Source organism: Ambystoma mexicanum, chromosome 5p, assembly GCF_040938575.1.
Source record: "Ambystoma mexicanum isolate Mex_15411 chromosome 5p, UKY_AmexF1_1, whole genome shotgun sequence".
Lineage (NCBI taxonomy): Eukaryota > Metazoa > Chordata > Amphibia > Caudata > Ambystomatidae > Ambystoma > Ambystoma mexicanum.
Genome location: NC_090930.1, coordinates 547,319,461 through 547,342,116, shown reverse-complemented (window position 1 = coordinate 547,342,116; position 22,656 = coordinate 547,319,461). Strand labels below are relative to the sequence as shown.

Sequence of the window (22,656 nt, the reverse complement as noted above, 5' to 3'; positions counted from 1 at the left end):
TAGGACTGCATGTAATAGTAGTGTGTGTCATAGGAACACTTGTTGTAGGAGTGTGTGTTGTAACAGTGTATTGTTGGACCATGTGTCGTAGGCGCACATGTCATAAGAGTGTGTGGTAAGAGAGTGTTGCAGTAGCTTGTGCTGTAGGAGCATATGTCATTGCATATGTCATAGGAGCGTGGATCGTAGTTGATTGTGTACTAGGAGCTTGTCGTAAGAATGTGTGTCATAAGAGGGTGTGTCATAGGAGCATGTGTCGTAGGAGTGTCTGGTAAGAGGTTGTGTTGTAGTAGTGCATAATTGTAGGATCATATGTCGCCGCAGCACTTGTGGTAGGTGCATGCATGGTAAGAGCGTGTGCCATAGGAGCACTTATTGTATGACTACGTGTCATAGGAGCACGTGTTGTAGAGGTGTGTGGAAAGATGGTGTCGTAGGAATCGGTGTCACAAGAGAATGTCTGGGGAGAGTGTGTCATAGGAGTGCGTGTCGTAGGAGCATATGTTATAGGAGCGCGTGTCGTTGGATTGTACGTAGTAAGAGTGTGTTATTTGTGTAGATATACAAAATGTTTATTTGACTCATGTACATGTATGCAGTGAATATAAAATTTAACTTTATTCTGCTCATGAATTCTATGCCTCATATATGACTTTCACAGTTAGTACTTGCATTGATGTGTGCAAACTGCAGAAAGAGGTGTATGAGTTTTACATTTCGCACATTATGCAATTTAAATCTCATGAGAACTGACATCAATTTCAGCCCTCACATTCATGAGAGTTTTCAGGAGATTACAATTGCCTCATGTACAAACTGTAAAATGCATATGCTTCCTTGTACAGTTTGTGCACATTAGTTATATATTTAACCTAACATCAAAGCCAGCCCTGATTTGTATGTGAGTTTTCAGAAGATGCAGTGGCGTAATGTATGAACTATGAAACTCATACGTTCTTAGCACAGTTCGTATGAAAAATGCATGTTCATTCGTGACATATAGATACATTTAAAGCGTCACTAACTCAAAACTGACCATGACGATTTTCAAATTTTTTCAGTTCACCAATTGCAGATTAAACTATGTCCATGCCAAAAATTGAGAAAATGGAAGCAGTCCATTTTGAGATATTTGGGCCGAATAAATATATATTTTTTCCAATGCGAAACCCCATGTTAAAAGCTGTCTAAAACGCGATAAAAGTGAACATGTTTTAAACTATGAAGCAGTAAATGTACAACTGTGAAATTTTGCATGCACAGACGGCTGCCTCAAAATATAACTGTGGATGTTTTCATGCAAGGGTTCGAAATTTATTCAGACAAGTTATTTTCTGAAACTCCATAGAGACTTCATCTTAACCTTAACTATGTCTTGCGCTAATGCAAAGGCATTATAAACTAGTGTGGGGAAAGTGAAGACAATCTTGTCTTTGAGCCTCTGTTGTCACTCTTGATCTCATTGTTGATCCCCTTGTAATCCCATGTATGTGTTCATGGGCTTAGCAACAGGGTGGGCGCTGAGTTAAGATTGGCGTCATTTAGCCAATCTACATCAATAAGGCTAAAAGACCAAGGCCGACTAACCATGGACTTTGGCCATTCCCGGTTGCAATGTTCTTTGGCTGTGGCCCATATTCCACTAACTAGTGAAACAGCAGGTCTCACTGACCCTTGTCTTTTGCCGTGGCCATTACCCACATTGCAACAATTAGGTTAAAAGACCATAGCCCACTGTCAATGACCAAAGGATATGACCAATGGCCATGGCTTACATCTGTGGGTCATATTCCCCTCAGTAGTAAATGGCTGAGTCCCGCCTTTGGCCTTGCCCACTGCATACATTGCAATAATTAGACTAAAAGACTGTGGCCCATATTCCCCTTGCTAGTAAATCAACAGGTCCCACCAGGCATGTTCTTCAGCCGTGGCGACTGTCCATGTTGCAACAATTAGACTAAGAGACATACAGCATTGGTCCATTTCCTCCTCACAAGTAAATAATCCAATGTCAGCCCTTAGCATGGTCCACATTGCCACAATTAAGCTAAAAACCTAAAGCCCAATCGTCTCCTTTTTTTCTCCATGCTTCATTCCCAGGATATTTTCTGTCATAAATATCACATAACCGAGATCGTTGTGGCAATGCCTTATTTTACCATGAGAATCGTTCTCGCTGATACACATTTTCCAATAACCTCAGTACAGTAAGATAATGAAAATGAAAATGTGTTCTCCATACCCACTGCTCGTCTACGTGTGCTCCCCTCCTCGTTTTAGGTTCCTCCAACTGTGTCAATCCCTCATGACCCTCTCCAATTATCTTCCTTCTCCCGCTCATTCCATAGTGCACTTTATCCGAGTGTGTTTGGCCATTTTATCAGGCTAACCCTGAAGTATACCTGAGGTGCGATGAAAATGATGAGATTCAAAACATGCTCTCCTCTTTCCCCTTCTCATTCCTATCCTGATTTGAGCGCCACGCCTTTCCCTCCTCCAAATATCATTTTGAGCACTTTTCTTTTGTGCATTTACTGGAAATTACTGGAGGAATCGCTTGCATGGAGCAAAGAAAAAGATTTTAATTTTCACTTCTGAAAAGCATCAGTACTGCAATGCATCATGGGAGATATAAACAGCTTTAGTTGAACTAGGCACTAATTTCTCTGATAAATTTGTTTTGAACTACTGGACGGGGCACCAAACCAAAAAAAGGGATATCAGCAACACTTTCTGCCCAACTTGTTTCTTATTTGGTGCAAATCTGTCCAGCGGTTTACACTAAGCAACTGTGTAACATGGAAGCACCATTTTCTCGATCGGAAAATGAATGGAAGTAGGCTGAAAACATGTCTTTTACTACGCTTAATTAGTTTTGAAACAGTTTATGTCCAGTTTGAAAGCGCTCATGCCAGACATATTTTTGGAGTGCATATCATCCAGATCCGTACAGCGGGCCAAGGGCAATAGAGGTTTGGGAAGGGAACATAACATTAAATACAAATTGGATTCTTCTTACCTATAGGGCGGCAAGCATATGCAATATATTTATACGTATAAATATTGTACATCTAATGTTCCAATATGTATATATATATCGTTGAAGAAAATCATGAATTATTCATAAATTGAGGTAACCGGACCTTGAAACCGTGAACACAAACTACAAACATTATCCTCACAAGTAGTGTTAGCTCATCACAGCGTGCGCACTGTGCATTATTGGGAAGCCAATGGCAAAAAGTAATACATGTATCGATGCAGCACTCGACATAATATACTCAACACTCAAGTTTCTGAACTGTAGATTCAAAAAAAAAAAACACTATCACCGTTACAGAAAATGACAATCAAACGATGGAGCAATAAATCACCCACAACATGTGACATATGTGTACAGTTCAAAAAAGACTAGACAACAACTAAGCCATGTAAACAACACAACAGCTGATGTTTCTTTCAGTGACACTCACAATAAATCTACTGTGATACATGGATAATATGTAAAACATCAGCCAGACATAGAACAGCGCTTCCTGTAGAAAACAAAATACAACAGAACTCATGTGATCAAAGCATGTGGCAGCTGCCATGTCTGGCAGGCATGATCGCCACACATGTACCCCAATAATATATCATTAGGTACTGTGGCAGAATGCCATCTCGGAGGGTGTTATAGCTTGAACATTTTTGATATTAAGTGATATAATGTTGTGGGTAATTCTTCCTGTGGTAGTGAGCTCTGCTAATCAGACCTCACTCTCGTATGCCTCCATGCCCAAAAAGCATAATGCACACATGTTCCTCTGCTTTGTTTACTGACATTCCCCAGTAGCTGTCATGCAGTGACAAAAGGACAGGTTAAAAGGCCACATGTGCATTCCTCAACATGCCTGCCTGAACCCACAGTTCCAACAGGCAGGGGTGACTTTTTAAATCTAAGCAGCTCTGGTTCAAAATACCATAATTGTGTGCTCACAGAGGTTGTTCACCCAAAAAGAGTAGGCAACACACATCTGTGTTATAGGCTATAAGCAGCCGAAAAGACCCAAGAGAGGTCCAGTTGGTAAAACCAAACCCAAGAGTAACTGTGGTGTGGACTCCGATTATAAATAAAATGAGAAACAAGGTTGTGGCGGAAGACAGAAGGATAGAGCTAAAAAGAGGTACTATCCCTGCCTACTGTGCAGTCTCAACTAGGTTGCAGTGTTACAACGCCTGTCTAATAGTGACAGAATAAGAATGAAATTACCAACTTCTATGATGTGTAATACATTCAGCCTTGTACCACTCGACTCCAGATTAATTGAAATCGGAAGAGACTACGAGTAAAAGAAGAAGCACACCAGGGAAGGTAAAAAGGATACATTTCTTCCTTTTTAGAAAACTTGTGTGGCATCTAATGGGATAGACAATCCTTTAATAACCCATTGATTGTCACACTGACCCTGGGTTGCTAGGGTTAAAATGACACAAACATACAGGAAGAGGATAAATTCCTATTCCAACACAAAGACAATACAGTCACCGCTTCCCATGCAGGGCTTATTTTTACTAATGGGAAGTAGGACAATATAAAACGGTTTGTTCAAGCTAAAGAATAGGCAAAACAAGGCAAATTAGGTGAATTGGTGCCTTTTTAGATGTAACAATGTTTGTTACATCTAAAAAGCCACCAATTTGCCTAATTTGCCTTTTTTTGCCTATTCTTTAGCTTGAACAAACCGTTTTATATTGTCCTTGCCTATTCTTTAGCTTGAACAAACCGTTTTATATTGTCCTACTTCCCGTTAGTAAAAAGGCACCAATTTGCCTAATTTGCCTTTTTTTGCCTATTCTTTAGCTTGAACAAACCGTTTTATATTGTCCTACTTCCCGTTAGTAAAAATAAGCCCTGCATGGGAAGCGGTGACTGTATTGTCTTTGTGTTGGAATAGTTATTTATCCTCTTCCTGTATGTTTGTGTCATTTTAACTCTAGCAACCCAGGGTCAGTGTGACAATCAATGGGTTATTAAAGGATTGTCTATCTCATTAGATGCCACACAAGTTTTCTAAAAAGGAAGAAATAGTCTCTTTCGATTTCAATTAATCTGGAGGAGAGTGGTACTGGACATACAAGGCTGAATGTATTACACATCATAGAAGTTGGTAATTTCATTCTTATTCTGTCACTATTAGACAGGTGTTGTAACACCACAGCAACCTAGTTGAGAGTGCACAGTGGGCAGGGATAGTACCTCTTTTTCGCTCTATCCTTCTGTCTTCCGCCACAGCCTTGTTTCTCATTTTATTTATAATCAGAGTCCACACCACAGTTACTCTTGGGTTTGGTTTTACCAACTGGACCTCTCTTGGGTCTTTTTCAGCTGCTTATAGCCTATAACACAGATGTGTGTTGCCTACTCGTTTTGTGTGAACGTTATCTACTAAGGGCAATACCCTGTCAACTTTGTAGATTTTGCCCTATTGTTTGGTTATAATGCTCACAGAAGTTACCTGATTTTATGCAAGGCTTGATTTAACATTGTAGCCAATAGAATGACACAATTATACAGCAACAACCAATTCATGTAATTGTATTTTCAGCTTGTCGGACAGTGACTCGTTCGTGACAGAGCCTGTTTGCAGCCAGCTGGGTGGGATGGCTGTACTCAAAGCAACCATGTGGGTCCCACCTGGGAAGTCATCTCTTTGTATCCTCTGAGACATGTGCCTCATTCTCCATGGAACAGTCACTCTCCATGGGTGTTCAGCTGGGAACATGTGCTTCAGAAACAGTGCTATCATTGCAGTGGCCACCTCTCAACAGAGCAGAGACTGTTGATGTAGATAGACAGAGGAAGGCGGTGGAGTTAAAGAACCCCAGGAGGGAGCTTCAGTCCTCAAAGGGGTCCCACCACCTCCCAAACATCCTATCCCCCATCCAATTCCTGCTGACAAGGCACTCTAGGTATGTTATCAGAGAGCAAAGGACAATTGTTACAGTAGAAGGATTGGAGCGGGAGACTATCACCTTAGTTGTTTCATCTTTCGACAGTTTTTGAAGAAGGATTCTTCTGCAACTCTGCTGGGAGTGCAGTCTTCTCCAAGGTCCTCTGCTATAGAGGTGAAGAAAGTGAGCTCCAATGAAGAGGAAAGGTCCTCTCGCTCACCATTCCATGGGACTATTATGGTTGACTCGTGCTGACCGAGGCTGCAGCCTTAACACTGGAACACCGATCCTGCTCCATGGAGGTAAACAATCCCTGCAGGTGCTCTCTGGTATCCTTTCTGGCGTTGCAGAGCAGAATAAAGGATCCGTGCCCCCTGGACACCCTGAGCTAAGTCTTCCAGCAACCCAGAAGCCAAGAAGCATCCCAAAGACAGTCTCCTGCCTCAAGATACTTTTCAGGGTGGCGCAACTCACTTCGAGCTACTATGGGACATGGGTTGCTGCCTTTGGCTCCCTAAGCCCTTCAAGCACTAAAACGAGCCTGTGTGTGTCCTGCAACAGCATCATCACCCTTTATTTCATGATGGTTTCCATCCCACGTGCATCTGGTGTCTGAGTGGACACTTGCAATGTTGTAGGTGCTATGATTGAGCAGCTGGGGGACACACGTGGGGATGGTCAAAGAGTTACTTGCACCTGCCACTTCCACACCAGCCTAGGCTGGATCCTCATATTCCCCTGTGTCCCTCAACATCTACTACCCCGGCAGACACAGATGCTTTTGATCTCTGTGCAAAGTACCTTCCTATTCTCCACCTCCGATATCTAGGGTGCTAGTGGGGATTGTGACCTTCTCCTCCTTGCACGTCTTCAACATCGTCCAAATTGGAGGATAACAAGATACAGAGGTACTGTCTCTATGATGGCTCTGGTGTCCTCTACAGACCATCGTCCGTCCAGCCCTCTAACTCACATTGTGTGCCATGACATAACCAGAGAGCTGGAGAGTAACACTGTGTCAGTTGTGCAGTAGGCCAGCAAGTTTAGAACCCTTACCATGTGAGCCGCTACAAGGGTGTTCTGGCAGAAGGTTGAAAATGAGTCCACACAATAGGTGATATCCACAGAGTAGGTGCATAAGCACACAGCTGTGACCTGGAATGTATTATGTCAAATTCAGATATTTTTGCACTTTAATACCACTACACGTCACAAGAGATTTAAGGCCACTCACATGTGAAAAATCGTTGTTTGTGACCCAGGCTAGCTATTACACATATTACTGCTTGTAACAGCTATAAGCCAAAACTATTATATTGGAGTACAAATAGGGAGGAATGAAATATGAGGAGGGACACAAAGTCTGTAGTTGTTGTTTGGTTATGTGCCCATCCATTGCCCGTCCATGGCCATGCTAATCCCTGTGGCTAGTCCCGCCCATTCCTGCCTCTGCCCGCCCAAAACATCTCCTCATGGGAACTATTTGATCTTGCTTTATTCAAGCCATACCATCAAAGTTTGCAATCAAAGTGCCTGCCAGTGTTGTTCAAAGCAGTCTGCTGAGAGTTAATGACTTAATTGGAGTTGTGGACATGCTACTGGTGTAATATAAATCCCCTACCAGACCTGCCTTCAGCCACTCAATTTATAAGCACTCTGCATTTCCTTTACTGAAGTCCTGGTAAAAACAAGCATTGGCAAGGCCACAGAACTCCTGTTTAAAACAAGCATTGGCAAAGTCAACATTTATGGGTTGTGCACAGGTTTTAAGCTTTTGCCAGGCACTGCTATTTGATGCTCAGGTACTCACACCATGTTCCACCTGCCACAAGCAATGGGTAGATAATACCACCTCAGCGGTGCCTCGCAAGTGCCTCTCCCATACCTATAAAAAAGGCCAAACTGTTGGCATTGCCAGTGCTTGTTTTATATTTGCTTGCATTGCCTCCTGAGGCCAACATCAAGAGTGGCAAAGCATCACCAGCACTGAACCACAGGTCCTCTTCATGTGGCATCAATGATATGCACAATTGCCCTTCTTGCTAAGACATGAAGTGATAGAATCTTCAAATACCTCATCTCAAGCGAATGACCAACACATGACATGTACATTCCTTACTTTGGTTGGAACTTAGATGAATAGAAAGAAACAGAGAAAAAATGCAAGATTGAAAGAGACACTTCAAACGAGTCAGAATAGGGGAAAGCGAGTGGTAGAGATGCCAAGAAGAGGGAAAGATAAGGGAGTCAAGAATTCCATGTCCAAACATATGTGTCTACTGCTTTGGTGCTTCACAATACTGCACATATGATATTGGGCCCAAGTGTAGAAAAACCAATATGCATTCAAATGAACTGCCATCCACCGGCTCCAAAAAGAAAGGAAAACAATCAATGAAACATGCGTGGAGTGAAATTCGCAATTCAACAAAAACTTGACTGTGCAAACACAATAAATGCGTAGATTTCTCTGTAAATATGCAAAGCGCTCTACATTTTAGAAATGTATTCATACTCGAATATGGGATTGCGTGGACAAATGTATACGGGGAGGTGAAAACCTGATCCCCCTTATTTGTGCATGTGCTTAAGGAGTGGCGAAAGGGGTGGCCATGAACGGGCAAGGCTATGAGAGGAACAGAGCCAAACTCACAGGGCAAACCACGTGCTTCTGTTCGTCCAAGCTCTCCCAACCTGATATAAGTCAGGATCTCAAAAGGGTCAAGTTGGTGGGAGATTGTCTTCTCTATTTTTAATTGTTTTCTCTAGCAGAGCTCAAATATAATTTAGATTTGTATTTAAGGATTGTTCACAAGGCAACTGGCTATGAGCACTTTCCTTCTCGTAACTAGTGTCTGCCCCTAAGTGTTGATGTTCATTTTTTTACCTCAGTCAAAAACAATTTCTGGATCAGTACGCATGTTTGCAGTTAGCGCATGGAACTCTCCTAACGTTTCGTGAACCAGAATAAAAGGGGAGTTGTTCTTCTAACAGAGTAAATATCCCTTGGCGCAAAGGGATTTATTTTTAGATTTGGCTACTAGGCACTGCTGGGAGTGCTGCCTGGAAGCCAACACTATTGGCATGGGAATTGAAGATTGGAGAGATGTGACATGTGGAACACATAGCCTTTGGGTGAAGTTTGGTTTTTTATCAACCCATTGACCGTCCATGGCATGCTAGTCCCTTTGGCCATTTATATCTGCGACCTGCTCCTTCCCACGCTAAACACAGATCCCCGGGTCTCTTTGAGCGAGCTCTCTGCTTTTAAGGGGATGTCAATGCTATTTCTAAGCAGTATTCTGAAAGGTAATGGCTTAATTGAAGCTGTAAAGCACCAGCTCCTGGTCAACTAAAAATGGCTTAACTAAGTGTCCTCCAGCCCCTTGATTTTGAAGCAGTATTTGTGTCCTGGCAACTGTTCTTCCTGTTATAAAAAAGCATTGGCAAAGTCAACAGTTTTGGCTCCTGTGTGCGCGTTAGGTAGTTATTTGCCAGCACGTCCATACAGTGCCAGGGTAATTACATCATTTACCAGCTTTGTTCATTCTATTGCCAGGTACTACCATTATGTCAGTACCTGGAAATTGCCTACACCATTCCTACACAAAAGTCAACATTGTTGGCTTTGCCAGTGCATGTTCTGTTTTTGCTTTGGGGCTCATGGCCTACATGTACATAGGCATTTAGACCACCACACAATGGATCCCACTTTCTTCAGCCTCTGCAGTGCTCTCTTTATTATTTATCCTTTCCATTAGTCTCTCTATTTCTTACTGTCTATGTGTATTTAGGAAATTGAACATTATTTCCAGGGCCTCTTTTGGCTCCCAGTCCACCCCTGCTTCCCGTTTGTAATGATTTCCTACAACTGGTATGGAACACATTTTTTAAAATGGGCCTTATGGTGCTAGTGTTGATCGGGTCCTTTAACCTGCATGTTCTCTCTTCCAGTCCATCAAATAATACTGTGCGGACGCTTTCGGTGACAGAAATGTACCTTGTGGACTCTGGAGGGCAATACCTGTGAGTATTTGGTGATTCTTACTGCTAGTAATAGTCCTGGGCATTGGCTACTAAGATTAAAAGTGCATTTACATGTATACATCTGTATACAAAAAAATAGTTCATAACATGCAAAACATAGAATGGACACGCATTATGTATGCATATACTGGTTTATTGATGTGCTATCATGTTGCATTGTTGCATCCTAAATACAGGGGCACATGCATGCAGGGGCAGGTGGTGTGCTCAGAGATTGGGGTACATGCATGCAGGCACAGGTGGTGTGCTCAGAGATTGGGGTACATGCATACAAGGGGAGGTGGTGTGCTCGGAGATTTGGGTACATGCATGCAGGGGCAGGTGGTGTGCTCAGAGATTGGGGTACATGCATGCAGGCATAGGTGGTGTGCTCAGAGATTGGGGTAGATGCATACAGGAGGTGGTGAGCCCAGAGAGACTGGAGTACATACATGCAGGGGGAGGTGGTGTGCTCGGAGATTTGGGTACATGCATGCAGGGGCAGGTGGTGTGCTCAGGGTGACTGGGGTACATGCATGCAGGGGCAGGTGGTGTGCTCAGAGATTGGGGTACATGCATGCAGGGGCAGGTGGTGTGCTCAGAGATTGAGGTACATGCATGCAGGGAGAGGTGGTGTGCTCAGAGATTGGTGTACTTACATGCAGGGCCAGGTGGTGTGCTCAGAGATTGTGTCTTCCTCTTGGGGGAATGTTGCAATGTTGAAGCTCTTCGCTCATTCGCCTCCAACTCCCTCAGGGTCAGTCGCTTCTCCAAGCAACAAGTTGGTGGTAGATCTCTTTCTTCGTCTGGAGCCTCCCTCTGGAACAGCCTCCCTGAAACTTGAGGAGAACCATCTCAGGTTCTGGAATCACCTCAAGACCTTCCTCTTTGCTTTTGCTTTCTCTCCTGCTCTCCCCTGATTAACTCCTGACTGAATCTGCACTGGTCACCTGGCTACCCTCTGTTCTCTGGCCCAGGTCCCCTCCCCCACCAGCTGCACACCTGCACTGCATCCCGGGCAACCCCTGCACTTGGGGGCAGCTTCTGTATCCCTACAAACCCCACCAGCTCACTTGATGTCTGCACTTACCCCTGCACTTGCCACAAGCTGGCCGCACCTTTTACCTATTTTTTATTTATTACTGTTGATCCTATGTATTGCACTGCCACCTCCTCTTTCCCCTTCACTTTCCCTTTCCCCCCTCCCATGCATTTGTGCAATCTCAATGTCACCTGGCCTAGTAAGGTCGTTGTCTCTGTCTTCCCTCTGTTCCCTCTCCCGTGCCTCATCACGCCTTGAAACACTTGTGTATAGGCGTGTTATAAATGCCATATCATATCTTATCAATCCCTGTACTAGCAGTTTCCGGTCGTTAGTGTGAACCACCTTGTGCCTGTGGGTTGGTGCTTAAAGATGGAATCCGTGATGTAATATTTTCTCAATCAGAAAGCCCCTGTGATATGATAAGTCATTTATAACCAAAACCCAAAGGTTTAAAAGATAGGAAAGGGAGTTGCAAATACATTGATTAAAGCTCCCAGAAACGTATTTTGTCTTGAAATGTTCTGTGGACGACAAGGTTGAGTGCTGTGCTCTACTTATGTTGAGTCATGTGTCTGCTGCAAAATATATAGATAAGATGGGAGGTCCAATTTAGCAGAAAATGTGGTTTACTTATTTTATTTATTTATTCATGTTACGCACTGCAGCTCACAGGCATCAGGGCGCACATTAATAAGACATAGAATGGTTAAAGACGATAAGAAGACATGTCATAAGCAGTTAGAATCCTATCATAGGTGGAACAGTCTCAATTAAATAATATTGTCTTCAACTGTTTGCGAAAAAAGAAAGGAGATTCCTCCCCATCCACAAAATGAACAGGCAACCTATTCCAGGTAGTTGCAGCCTGTACGGGAAAGGAAAGTCTATTCCCCCCTTGTTCTCTTGGCATTTGGGCATATAAGCCAACATGTTATCACTGGATCTAGTGACTCTACACTGTGGTTGTAAAACAAGGCTTTAAGATATAAAGGTGCGGATCCAAATAAGCATTTATATGTCAAGGTCGTTACCTTGAAAAGAATCCTGGATCTAACTGGTAACCATTGAAGTTCCTTTCAGTAACGGCTGGTCTGACCAGCCGTTGTGGACGGGACCCATTAAGGGACCAGGGCGCAAATAACAGGCTTGCCATTCGCGAGCCCGTTATTTGTGCCCTCCCCATTCCCATTGTGCCCTATGGGGGCTCAAATGGGAATGGGGAATGGCATTGTCAATGGGGACTTACCGGTCCCGCAAAGGTCGGACTACACCGATAAGTCCCCATTGAACTATACCGGTGCCGGACCCATTATTGGTGGCAGTCATGGAGCAAATCGCGCCATAACTACCACCAACCTCGGAATGAGGGCCATGTTCTTAACAATGCGCACTGCACCATTTTGTAGGATTTGGAGAATGTTTATGCAACTCTTATTAGCTCCACCCGAGAGCGCATTGCAATAATCTAATCTAGGCACAATGGTTGCCCATACCACAATTTCACAATTCTTATTAGTAACATATCGTTACACCAATCTCAATAATCTAAAATGGTACAGGGACCTTTGTATTACACTATCCACTTGAGCATCCGTGTCAGGCGAGGGGTCTAAGACCACACAAAGGGCCTCATCACGAGTCTGGCGGTAACCCTTAAATGCCACGGTATCGATATTACCGCCACATTTAAGGGTCCGCCAGATCATGGCCTTGGCAGATTTCCCCCTAGCTCTGAGCTGGGGGGAAATCCGCTGCAGATTTGCAGATTTTCGGCGCTATTACCGCCGGCGGGAAATCCACCGGTGGTAATAGCGCAAATTTTCCCCATTGGGCCCAATGGGGAATGAGGAATTCCCTAATGGGCCCAATGGAGAATGGGCACTAACCGTTCCGCCAAACCCATGATCCGGCACCGGCACTGGGGGGTTTGGCGGTAGGGCTAATAGCGCTTGCGGTAATAGCGCCGGCGTTACCGCCCAACTCGTGATGAGGCCCAAAGTGTTTTAATTATATTATGTACTTCAATACAGTGGCCATCTAAAGTGACGCTCAGGAAACGTAGGTCAAGTTTTGCTCTGGCTTGTGGGGACCCAAATATCAAAATATCTGTCTTGACGCTATTCAGACAAAGCCAGTTGTGCGCCGAGTTGAAGAGGTTTTACGTTTGGAGTTCAGGGGTTGGGTCACATAAACTATTTTGAGTAGTGCGATATTTTGAGCAGGTGGTCCATAAGAGGAGATGCAAACTTTGCAATGTATTGCAAAATACCTAGGTTTCATTTCTCTTGATTTGCAAAAATGTACGTTTTAGGAAGTTAAATAAGATTAAATACAAAAAAAGCCTGTAATCGCCATTCCAATTTATCACAGGTAGCAGAGGAGCCACAGAGTCTACACTTTTGGCCACCCCAAAACCCCTGCTAATAGCAAGCCTGTTTTTCTCCCTTTTTTGTCTTTCTTTCTAGCTCACTCTTTCTTTCTTTCTCTCCTTTAGTTCGCTCTTTCGCTATGCATCTTTCTCTCTTTCTTACTTTCTCTCTTTTCTTTGTTTGTTTCTACCTCATTCTTTGTCTCTTTTTGCTTTGTCTCCTTTCGTTCTCTCATTCTTGCTTTTGCTACATTTCTTTCTCGCTTTGTTTTTTTCTCAGTTTCTTTCTTTCTCTTTTGTCGTTCTCTCTTTCACTATGTATCTCTCCCTCTTTCTTACTTTCTATTTTTTGTTTTTGCCTTTCTTTCTTGATATGTCCCATAATCATCGCAGCAGTGCATATATCAAAATGTAAATAAAAGATGATCTAATTTCTCCTCACATGGGACATTTATGCCTGCCATTCCATATGGAGTCTGAGCAGTCTCTGGTGGAACTACACATGACTATTTAGGCAGCATGTTAGGAGGCGAGTCCGCACACAACACGAAAGAGGGCATGGGAAGGAGAGATCACAGCTTGGGAAGCACACACAGGGAGCAAACACAGTACACAAGGAGAGAAATCACTTCGGAAGGAGCGCACATAGGGAGGCTGCCCTGTTTAGCTCCGGAAGGAGGGCCTGGCCTCCTTTGTTGTTGAAATGTGATTGGACTTGTGCACCTGAAAGTCCAAATCATCTAAGCCGGTAGGTGAATGTCAACCCGCCTCCCAAGGCCCACTCCTAAGGCTCCTGTCCGTTCCTGTCAGTGCCTGGTCGTGCTCCGCGACCAACCTCTGACATCATCAGCAAAATTGCTTAGCACACAAATATTTACACCCATTGCCTCAATTGATGCCTGTGCCACCTTTACCGCACATGAGTACTGCTAGTCAGTGGCTGCCCCAGCAACACCGAACTCAGTCTCATTTTACTCTTCCTCTCATGTCATTCTCCCCCCTGTTGCTCCATTCTTTTCGGCAACTCCGCAGGCTGCAATCACTCATTGCATCTCCTTCTCACTGTCAGCATCTACTATTCTTCTGCTGCACACTTCCTGTGCCTACCCCCAAGGCTTTGGACTGTTTGCCTGGACAATTGTTCTTAGCTGTGCCTCCCTGCATCATTGAAAGTGACTGTCTGCTTAAAAATCGTATCTAGCTGCGGCCCCCCTGCATCATTGAAAGTGACTGTCTGTTTAAAAATTGTATCTAGCTGCGCCCCTCTGCATCGCTGAAAGTGACTTTCTGTTTAAAATATTATCTAGCTGTGGCCCCCTGCATCACTGATAGTGACAGTCTGTTTAAAAATCATATTTAGCTGTGCCCCCTTGCAGTTTAGAAAGTGCCTGTTCTCCTGAAAAAAATTGTTTGTTAGCTGTGCCTAGTTGCTGCAGAGCAATTTGCTTATTCGTCTTAACACCCCCATGGCACCCTCGATCCCCCACATCCTGTGTTTCCCCGCCCACTGTGTCTGCCCCCACCTTTCTTGTGTCTCAATGCATCAGCCTGGTAAGTATCCTCATCATCATTGCAGGTAGCTCTGTCATTATCTATCCCTCCTATCTTCTCCAACCACTTCTCTATTTCCTGTCCCTCTCCTATCACTAAATCTGGCTGGAAGAAACTTAAGATGCACATATTGGGCTCCAACCCAGGCCTTCCTATTGCAGATACCTATGTCACGGCTTGCGCCAGAGAGACGCTCACAGACATCCTCTTTGTTGTTCCCTCACCCGCTCTTTGGACCCGATTCAGGGTCGGTTTTCTCTCTCCTATCGCCTCCTTCCCCATTAATGTTGGCACCCGCTGAGAGGTCGTCCTCAAACTATTTGCCATTTCCAGGGTCAACATAAATGTCTATCTGAATGGAACCGTCATGGTTCAGGGTCCTCAACCAAACCTTCTTCTCTTTGACAGGCTCCTACCTCACCTCTCAAACCTTACCTCTCCCCTTGAACAGGCTCCATTGCCGGCTGTGTCTTCTGTTAAGGATTCCAATCGAGCATCACACACTGGACCGGAACACTTGGTCTTAGCCTGGGATGTGGTGCTCAATGGGAATGCTTTTTCTTTAATTTCATTAAATTCAAATTGAGCCGTTACCCGACCCGTCTCACACCCCCTTTTACAAAAACCCTGGGTCACAATGGACCATTAACCAGGCCGGTTGGTGAAAGAACAATATTTATTTATTTTTAAAATTCACAAAAATTACACACATTTTAATATTGGGCAGCAATCACCAATGGGGTGATAATGACAATGGAAATGGAAGCAATGCACTTGGTTAACCTTCTAGTAGGACATATCCAAAGCACAAATGAATAGGAGCACTTTTTGAATTAGGATAGATAGCACCCAAGGTAAGGTTTCCCCCTGGAATGTTCCCCCAGCCCACAAATAATCGATTTCTAAGTGGATAGAAAGAAGCAGCAGGTAGTCGGGGATAAGAGGCAGCAAACAGAACCAAAATCCGACCTATCCTAAAAGATTTGCAAAGGCCTGAAATGACCCTCGGATTTTGATAAATAATTAATTATATGTGTGCTGAAATAATGATATGCATATGTTTTATCACAGTATTAGGAATGTTATATCACTATCACCCATAAGTTAAGGTATCACAAAAGCATACAGTTCACAAAGCAGAATGCCATAGAAAACTCAGTGCAGCCGAATTCACACATGGAAAAGTTGCATTTTTTCTAGTTTGCAGTTTTAAATGCCAAAATGTTTTTTTTCTTCAAAAAACGGTGAACAACACTGAATCGGAATGCAGTTTTTTGGTAGGGTGAGAGATGCACACAGAGCAGGGACAATACTTAAGTGGAAGGAGGGCTATAGCTGGGGAATTGAGAGAGATTTGGAAGGTAGAATGAGGTTTGTTTTTAGGAAAATAAAGCAGTTAAAAAGAGAAAATCGGTTTTAAAAATGAAAGGCAAATTTTGCTTATACTAAATTATCTAGACTATATTGTTAAAGAAAGCCACGGCACATTCAAAGATTGATTTGCGACATCAAGCGCCTGTCTAAAGCATTCCTGAAGTTCCAGATACTACAGGAGAGCCAGAGCTCTCTGCCCGCTGCAAGAGCAGCACTGGCACCTATCCAAGCTGAACAGCTAGCCCAGGTAAGCCCCTGGGCACTGCGTACGCTTTCAGAGAAAGCATCCATCCACTTGAGGAACGCAGCAAATTGATACCGTATTCACTACCTGAACCAACAATTGCTTAGGGGCCATTCCGATCGTAATGGTAGCTGAATAGATCGATTGCCTGACTTTTTGAGAATCTTTTTGCTGGCCGCCTCCATTGTGCTCCATTAGGCACATGTTCTGCTAAAATGGCCGCCGTGATATCGTGCTGAGGCATGATCACCTTTGCACCCACCCCAGGCACTGGATTGGTGCCTACCAGATCTTAACCCCCAATCAGAATGCCGGCAGGCATGAGCTAGCACATCAAACTAAGGCGCAGGACAAAGGCGCCTGTCTCAAGCCTGTCTGGAGTCGGGCTAGAAAGGCAGAGGATCTCTCTACTATGCCTCTGAACTCAACCAACATCTAAGGCAACTAGCAACAGACTGTCATGCTGTGCTGTCCGAAGCCGCGTGAGTTCGCTAAGCACAAATGCTACATGTAATGTTATGCATTTGTTTTTATCCTCGCTACGTACTAAAAGTGTAAATTGAAATAATACCTGCAACATTGTGGCGCACTAGACAGACAATATAATAATTGTATTGTAACGCTGGAGAATAACGCATGACATACAAGTTGCAATATATTTGATTTCCTGCAACAAAGACAATACAATTGAATGCCCTTGTGTAGTACTGTTACCATATCGAAACTGTAATTCGATTGATTGCCTAAGCATTTCCTATGTGCCCCGTTCACAAATTAAGCTCCCACACTATACCTCTTGTATACTGAATAGGCACCTACTCAATAATGTTAAAGCATGGCAAGCGTGCCCCCCAACATCAGTAATTTTGTGTAATGTAGCTCAGCGTATCTATTTTACCCGTATATGCAAACTTTCACATGATTCATGTTTGCTTATTGATCCATGCTGCATATAAGCGTCTATAGGCCATGTATAAACACTTTCTCTTCCTTATCTTGGGTGATTTATACAGGCAATTATGTTACCGTGATATTATTCATCCGTGCATGACCTACAATTTCACATATATATCGCCACCAACATGTGGCATGCTTACTAGATTAGGCTTTCCCACTAGCAAACCATTATATGGACTGCACCTGTATTGAGCAAAACAACCTGCTTCATATCATTTACACTTAGCATGTGCAACTATACCACATGATGCCCAACAAGACACTAGCCGCAGTAGTTATGCTGTCACTGCAGTCTCTGTTCTCCCTTTCTAGCTCTATCTCCATTATCTGCGCACTACGTGACTCGTCACCAGGCATCTGCTGCCTAGATACCAAAAATATTGGCCTCCAACCAGTGGCACAGAGCTCCAACCTCACGCCCTACCATGACACTTGCTCTCCCACTCACAAGCGACATCAGGCCTACTAAATTCCTACAACCATGTCTCAATTTTGGATTGGACTTCCCCCAGAAACGACCATACCTAACTACTAATGCGGTGCAGAATTCACAGTGCTCCAGGGACACAACCCCCTACCAACTAACACATTAGCCTGCCCATCATCCTTGAGAAACTACAAACTGAGTTCTAGATCCACAGACACTCGCTCCCTAGAAGGTATCACTATTGCATGCTCACTACTGCTAAGAAACCTTAGACTTGGCTCCAGATTCTGTTCCCACTACCCTCTACAACCCAACCTATCCTTATATACACCAGCCATCAAACCAGACCACTAACCTACTAGACAGGCTAAGAACCAAAAGTTGAAATCACCAACACCCGACATAAATATTATTAAAGCTGGACTCATTAATGCTACATCACTCCAAGCACATGCTTTGGACATTGCAGACATCATAACTCTGCATGACCTAGACCTTATCGCTGTTACAGAAACATGTCTAAATACAGCTTCAGGCCCTACCTTATCACTTGCCATCCCAGAGAATTATTCCATTCTACGCTCAGACAGAGCGGGCACCACCTCAAAAGGAGGAGGAGTGCTCTTAACAATGACTCATAAAAACCACTTACTATCCACAGAATCCACAGCTACATCTGCTCCATTAACTATTACACCTATTATCGACTAATAATAACACTTCCCAAATCATGATCCTAGGAGACGTCAACTTAGGCCTTCATGACCGGAAAGATACCAAAGCCACCTCCCTTAAGGGCACCATATCTGAGCTAGGATTTTTACACTGTATAAAGGACCCCACACATAATAAAGGAAGAATATTAGACTGGGTAGCCGACCATAACTGTAACATAAACATACTCACTAATACACCTTGTGCATGGACTGATCATCACTTGATCACTTTTACCATCGACAAGTCAGCACCCTCCACCTTACAAACACAAGCGCCAGCCATGCTGGCCAGAAGCAAACGGAACCTCACACTTGAGAACCTACTGCCTCTACTTAAACCTATTACCCACCCAGACAGCCAGCACACAGACCCTACTACTCTTGTGAATTTTTATAATGACACAATACTCAACACCATCAATGCCTTAGCTCCTCTCAAACTCCAAAAGTCCAAACCCCGAGCGCATGTCAATAAATGGTACACCCCTCAGTTTAAGACCTTAAGGAAAGAAAAAAGAGCGGCAGAAACTCCCCATCACTATCTAACAAGGCTAATATCACAGCCGCATCTATTACCTACAAGAGAGCCATCATCCAAGCCAAAAAAGATAACTTTAATGATCGTATAGCTAAAGCCACATCCAGTACCAAGGAACTATTCAACATACTGAGAGAATTAGAAACTCCAGCCCCTGAATCAGATATCTGCACCAAAGATACCTCTTGGTGCACGAACATTCAAAAGGCGCTCCAAGATAAAATTAGCCTACTTTTAGACAAATTACAACAACAACAAAAAAATCATATAGACACTGCTGCCCATCAAGACACACCTTCTCTCCCGGTATTGAACATACCACAATTTACTTTCAAACCCTTCTCTATTAAAGAAGTTGAATCAATTATACTCAGACTTAAACCATCAAACTGCCAGGGTGACAACTGTCCCGCTTCACTCATTAACAATGTACCTAATAATCTTAAAGACACCTGGGTACTCGCACTTTTGAAAAATAAACTCCCTCGACCCTAGTAACCCATCTAATTACAGACCGATCACCACAGCCCCGTTCTTGCTGAAAATTCTGGATCATGCAGCATACCTCCAGATACAACAACACTTGTAATCTAACAATCTACTAGGATTAAGACAGTCAGACTTCAGACCAAGACATGGGACTGAAATAGCACTCATTGATCTGAAATCCCAAATACAGATTGTAAAATACAAAGGCAAATCAGCCTTACTTCTGCTACTTGACATCTCTGCAGCTTTTGATTTGGTGAACCATAAAATCCTATGTAAACACCTGTCATCTGCTGCACACTTCTCGGACCAAGCTAATGCATGGATCGAATCCTTCCTTAGCAACAGGTCCATGAGAGTCTTCTCCTTTACGGCCTCTTCCCCCGACTCCCCTGTGACCTGTGGGGTACCACAGGGATCTTGCATCTCCCCAACTCTCTACAATGTGTACACCAAGCCTCTGTTTGATATCCTTGACTATCTGGGCATTATCTATACTAATTATGCGGATGAGACCCAGATAATCATACCTATCACAGTGACCACATTGCGGACAGTAAGACACTTAATGACATCTACAGTACCATCCAAATGTGGATGGCGAAGCATGGTCTCTGTTTAAATGACGAAAAGACCGAGCTACTTCTTCTAGGCTCTCCCTCTAAACTAAATAAACTAGGGCCCTTGTTCACATCTTTCAGTATAGATGGAAACATTATAAAAGTAGCAAAGGATGTAAAAACAGTAGGAATCTATATTGACTCTGCCCTCACATTTACTAGATAAACCAATGCCCTAGCTTTGTCAACGGCACTAACATGTAAGCTCATCACAGCCTGCCAAACGTACCTGACACTGACAAACTGCACATCAGTAGCAAGAGCATTAGTCCTAAATAAATTTGACTACTGTAATGCATTATATCTGGGCACATCCCAGCATAATATTATCAAAATGCAAATCATGCAAAATAATGCAGTTAGAGCAGCTTGTAACATCCTGAGAAAGCAACACATCACACCTACCAAACAAGCTATAAAGTGGCTTAATATCAAAAAAAGGATTGATCTCAAGTCACTTTCACTTACACATAAGTGCCTTCACAATCAGGCACCAACTTACCTTGTGGATACTTTCTCAGACCACAACCCAACACGACATACAAGATCTGCCCAAGCACATACTGTCACCATCCCACGTTTTAACCAACAACGGGCAGGCAGAATCACCTTCCCTGTCCTCGCGGCTAATAAATGGAATAACTTCCCAATCCACATTAGAGAAGAACCCTCTTTCACACAATTTCGCTTAAAAACAAAAATTTGGTTCCAAGTACAAGACAACAACCTATCTGGTTAGAACAACTCACCTCCCTCACTTACCTCAATTACCTTTTATCCTACTAACATTGCTTATATATGCCTCCACCTTTATGATCTACTCTTCACAAACACTGTTAGTATACTCCTTTACTAGTAATGACTACTAATTGACATGTATGCATACTTAGATCAGGTATGCTTACCTTGTAAAACTCCTTGTCTTAGACGTTAATCATCATGAATACTGTCAGTATATCCGCTTATCTGCTATAACCTTAACATTGGACGAATGCCCCATCATACATAATGACTGATATATATGCACTGTGTAAAATTCTGACTTAATGCCCGTCAGGGACCCCTGGTATTTGCAACTCCATGTCAACACATGTCCTTTGTCCACATGCATATGAAACCTGTAATTCCTATTGCCCATATATGTATATGAAACCTGCAATTTCTAAATGTCCACTGTATATCTATCTAACTTGTAAGAATAGCGCACAGCTGCCCCAGGGCTTGGCTGCGCTTTACAAATAAATAAATACTAATACAAATAGAAACCTTTTCCCGCCATGTTCTGAGCTATGTGGGAATTAATTTAAATTACTCCAAATATTACTAATGAGTTACAAGATGAGGTGAATGAAAGAATTGCGCTAACACTAGAAAAAACAAGAACAGGGTATACAGAGAATTAGAGCAGCCTAGACAAGTTATCAGGGTATGGATAGGGTTTCTTAGAGAGTGGCACAAAGACAAAATTCAAGATGGGTAGTCTATGTGTTATGGGGTGGGGAATACTCACAGTCTGCTCTTAAATTTGGGATTAGGAACAGTCAACCGGGTTCTGGACTCCAGGGCTCGGGTCACCAGTTAGCGGCGGACTCTCCTAACAGAACAACAGCTGGGCCTGTCTGGTCACTGGATAATCAGGACAGCTGGATGGCAGGGTTGCAGCAGGCATGCAGTTAGTGGGCAGGAAGCCGGTCTGGTTTCTGGATGCTTCACAAAAGATCACCACAGCTTTCCCTTTGGTTTTGGGATTTTTAGTGGGATTTCCAGACTGAGGCCTTGCTGGGATGGTCATCACTGCTTTGGCCTTGCTGTGGATAGGATCAGCTATGCATTGGCTTTGTAGTGGAATCTGGAATCAGCTATGCTGTGGCTTTGCAGTGGGATCTGGAATCTTGCAAGATGAATGTAGAAGATCAGGAACGCAGGCGCAGGAAATTCAGGAAGGACCCTTTGTGTCTAGAGGTCTGTCAGCCACCCTTTTTATAGAGCATGGTGACATCATATAATTATATGGTAGGGCAGGCTTAGCTAAGCATGCCTCCAAACAGCCAGATTGGTCAGGGGTGATAGTTACCCCCTTCCTCTCAGCTGGTTGGGTTTCAAGGGCATGATGTCAGATTTATGATGTGAGTTTTACAATGTCCAGAACCTCCCACAGTTACTTTAGCTAAAATCCAGTTTTGCCATAAATGGCACATTTGTGCAGTTGGGGCCTTTTAACAAATTACATAAGAGGGTTACATATTTTATGCAGAGCATGCCTGTCCAACTCTACAATTTGTAAGACATTGTTTTTTTTCCCTACTAATCGTTTTTTGGTCATTTTTAGTGTATGGATTATCATCAGGCATGTCAATATTGAATTGT

At 43.4% G+C, this 22,656-nt stretch overlaps 1 protein-coding gene across 2 annotated transcripts in view; it reads left to right on the top strand.

Annotated features, from left to right (window-relative positions):
* Window positions 1–22,656, top strand: part of LOC138481081 (xaa-Pro aminopeptidase 2-like) — a 633,999-nt gene that overhangs the window by 508,757 nt on the left and 102,586 nt on the right. For both annotated transcript variants that reach the window (XM_069612976.1, XM_069612977.1), the window contains one exon: window positions 9,889–9,960. In XM_069612976.1, the coding sequence (XP_069469077.1) occupies window positions 9,889–9,960 (72 nt within the window). The remainder of the gene's footprint in view (window positions 1–9,888; window positions 9,961–22,656) is intronic.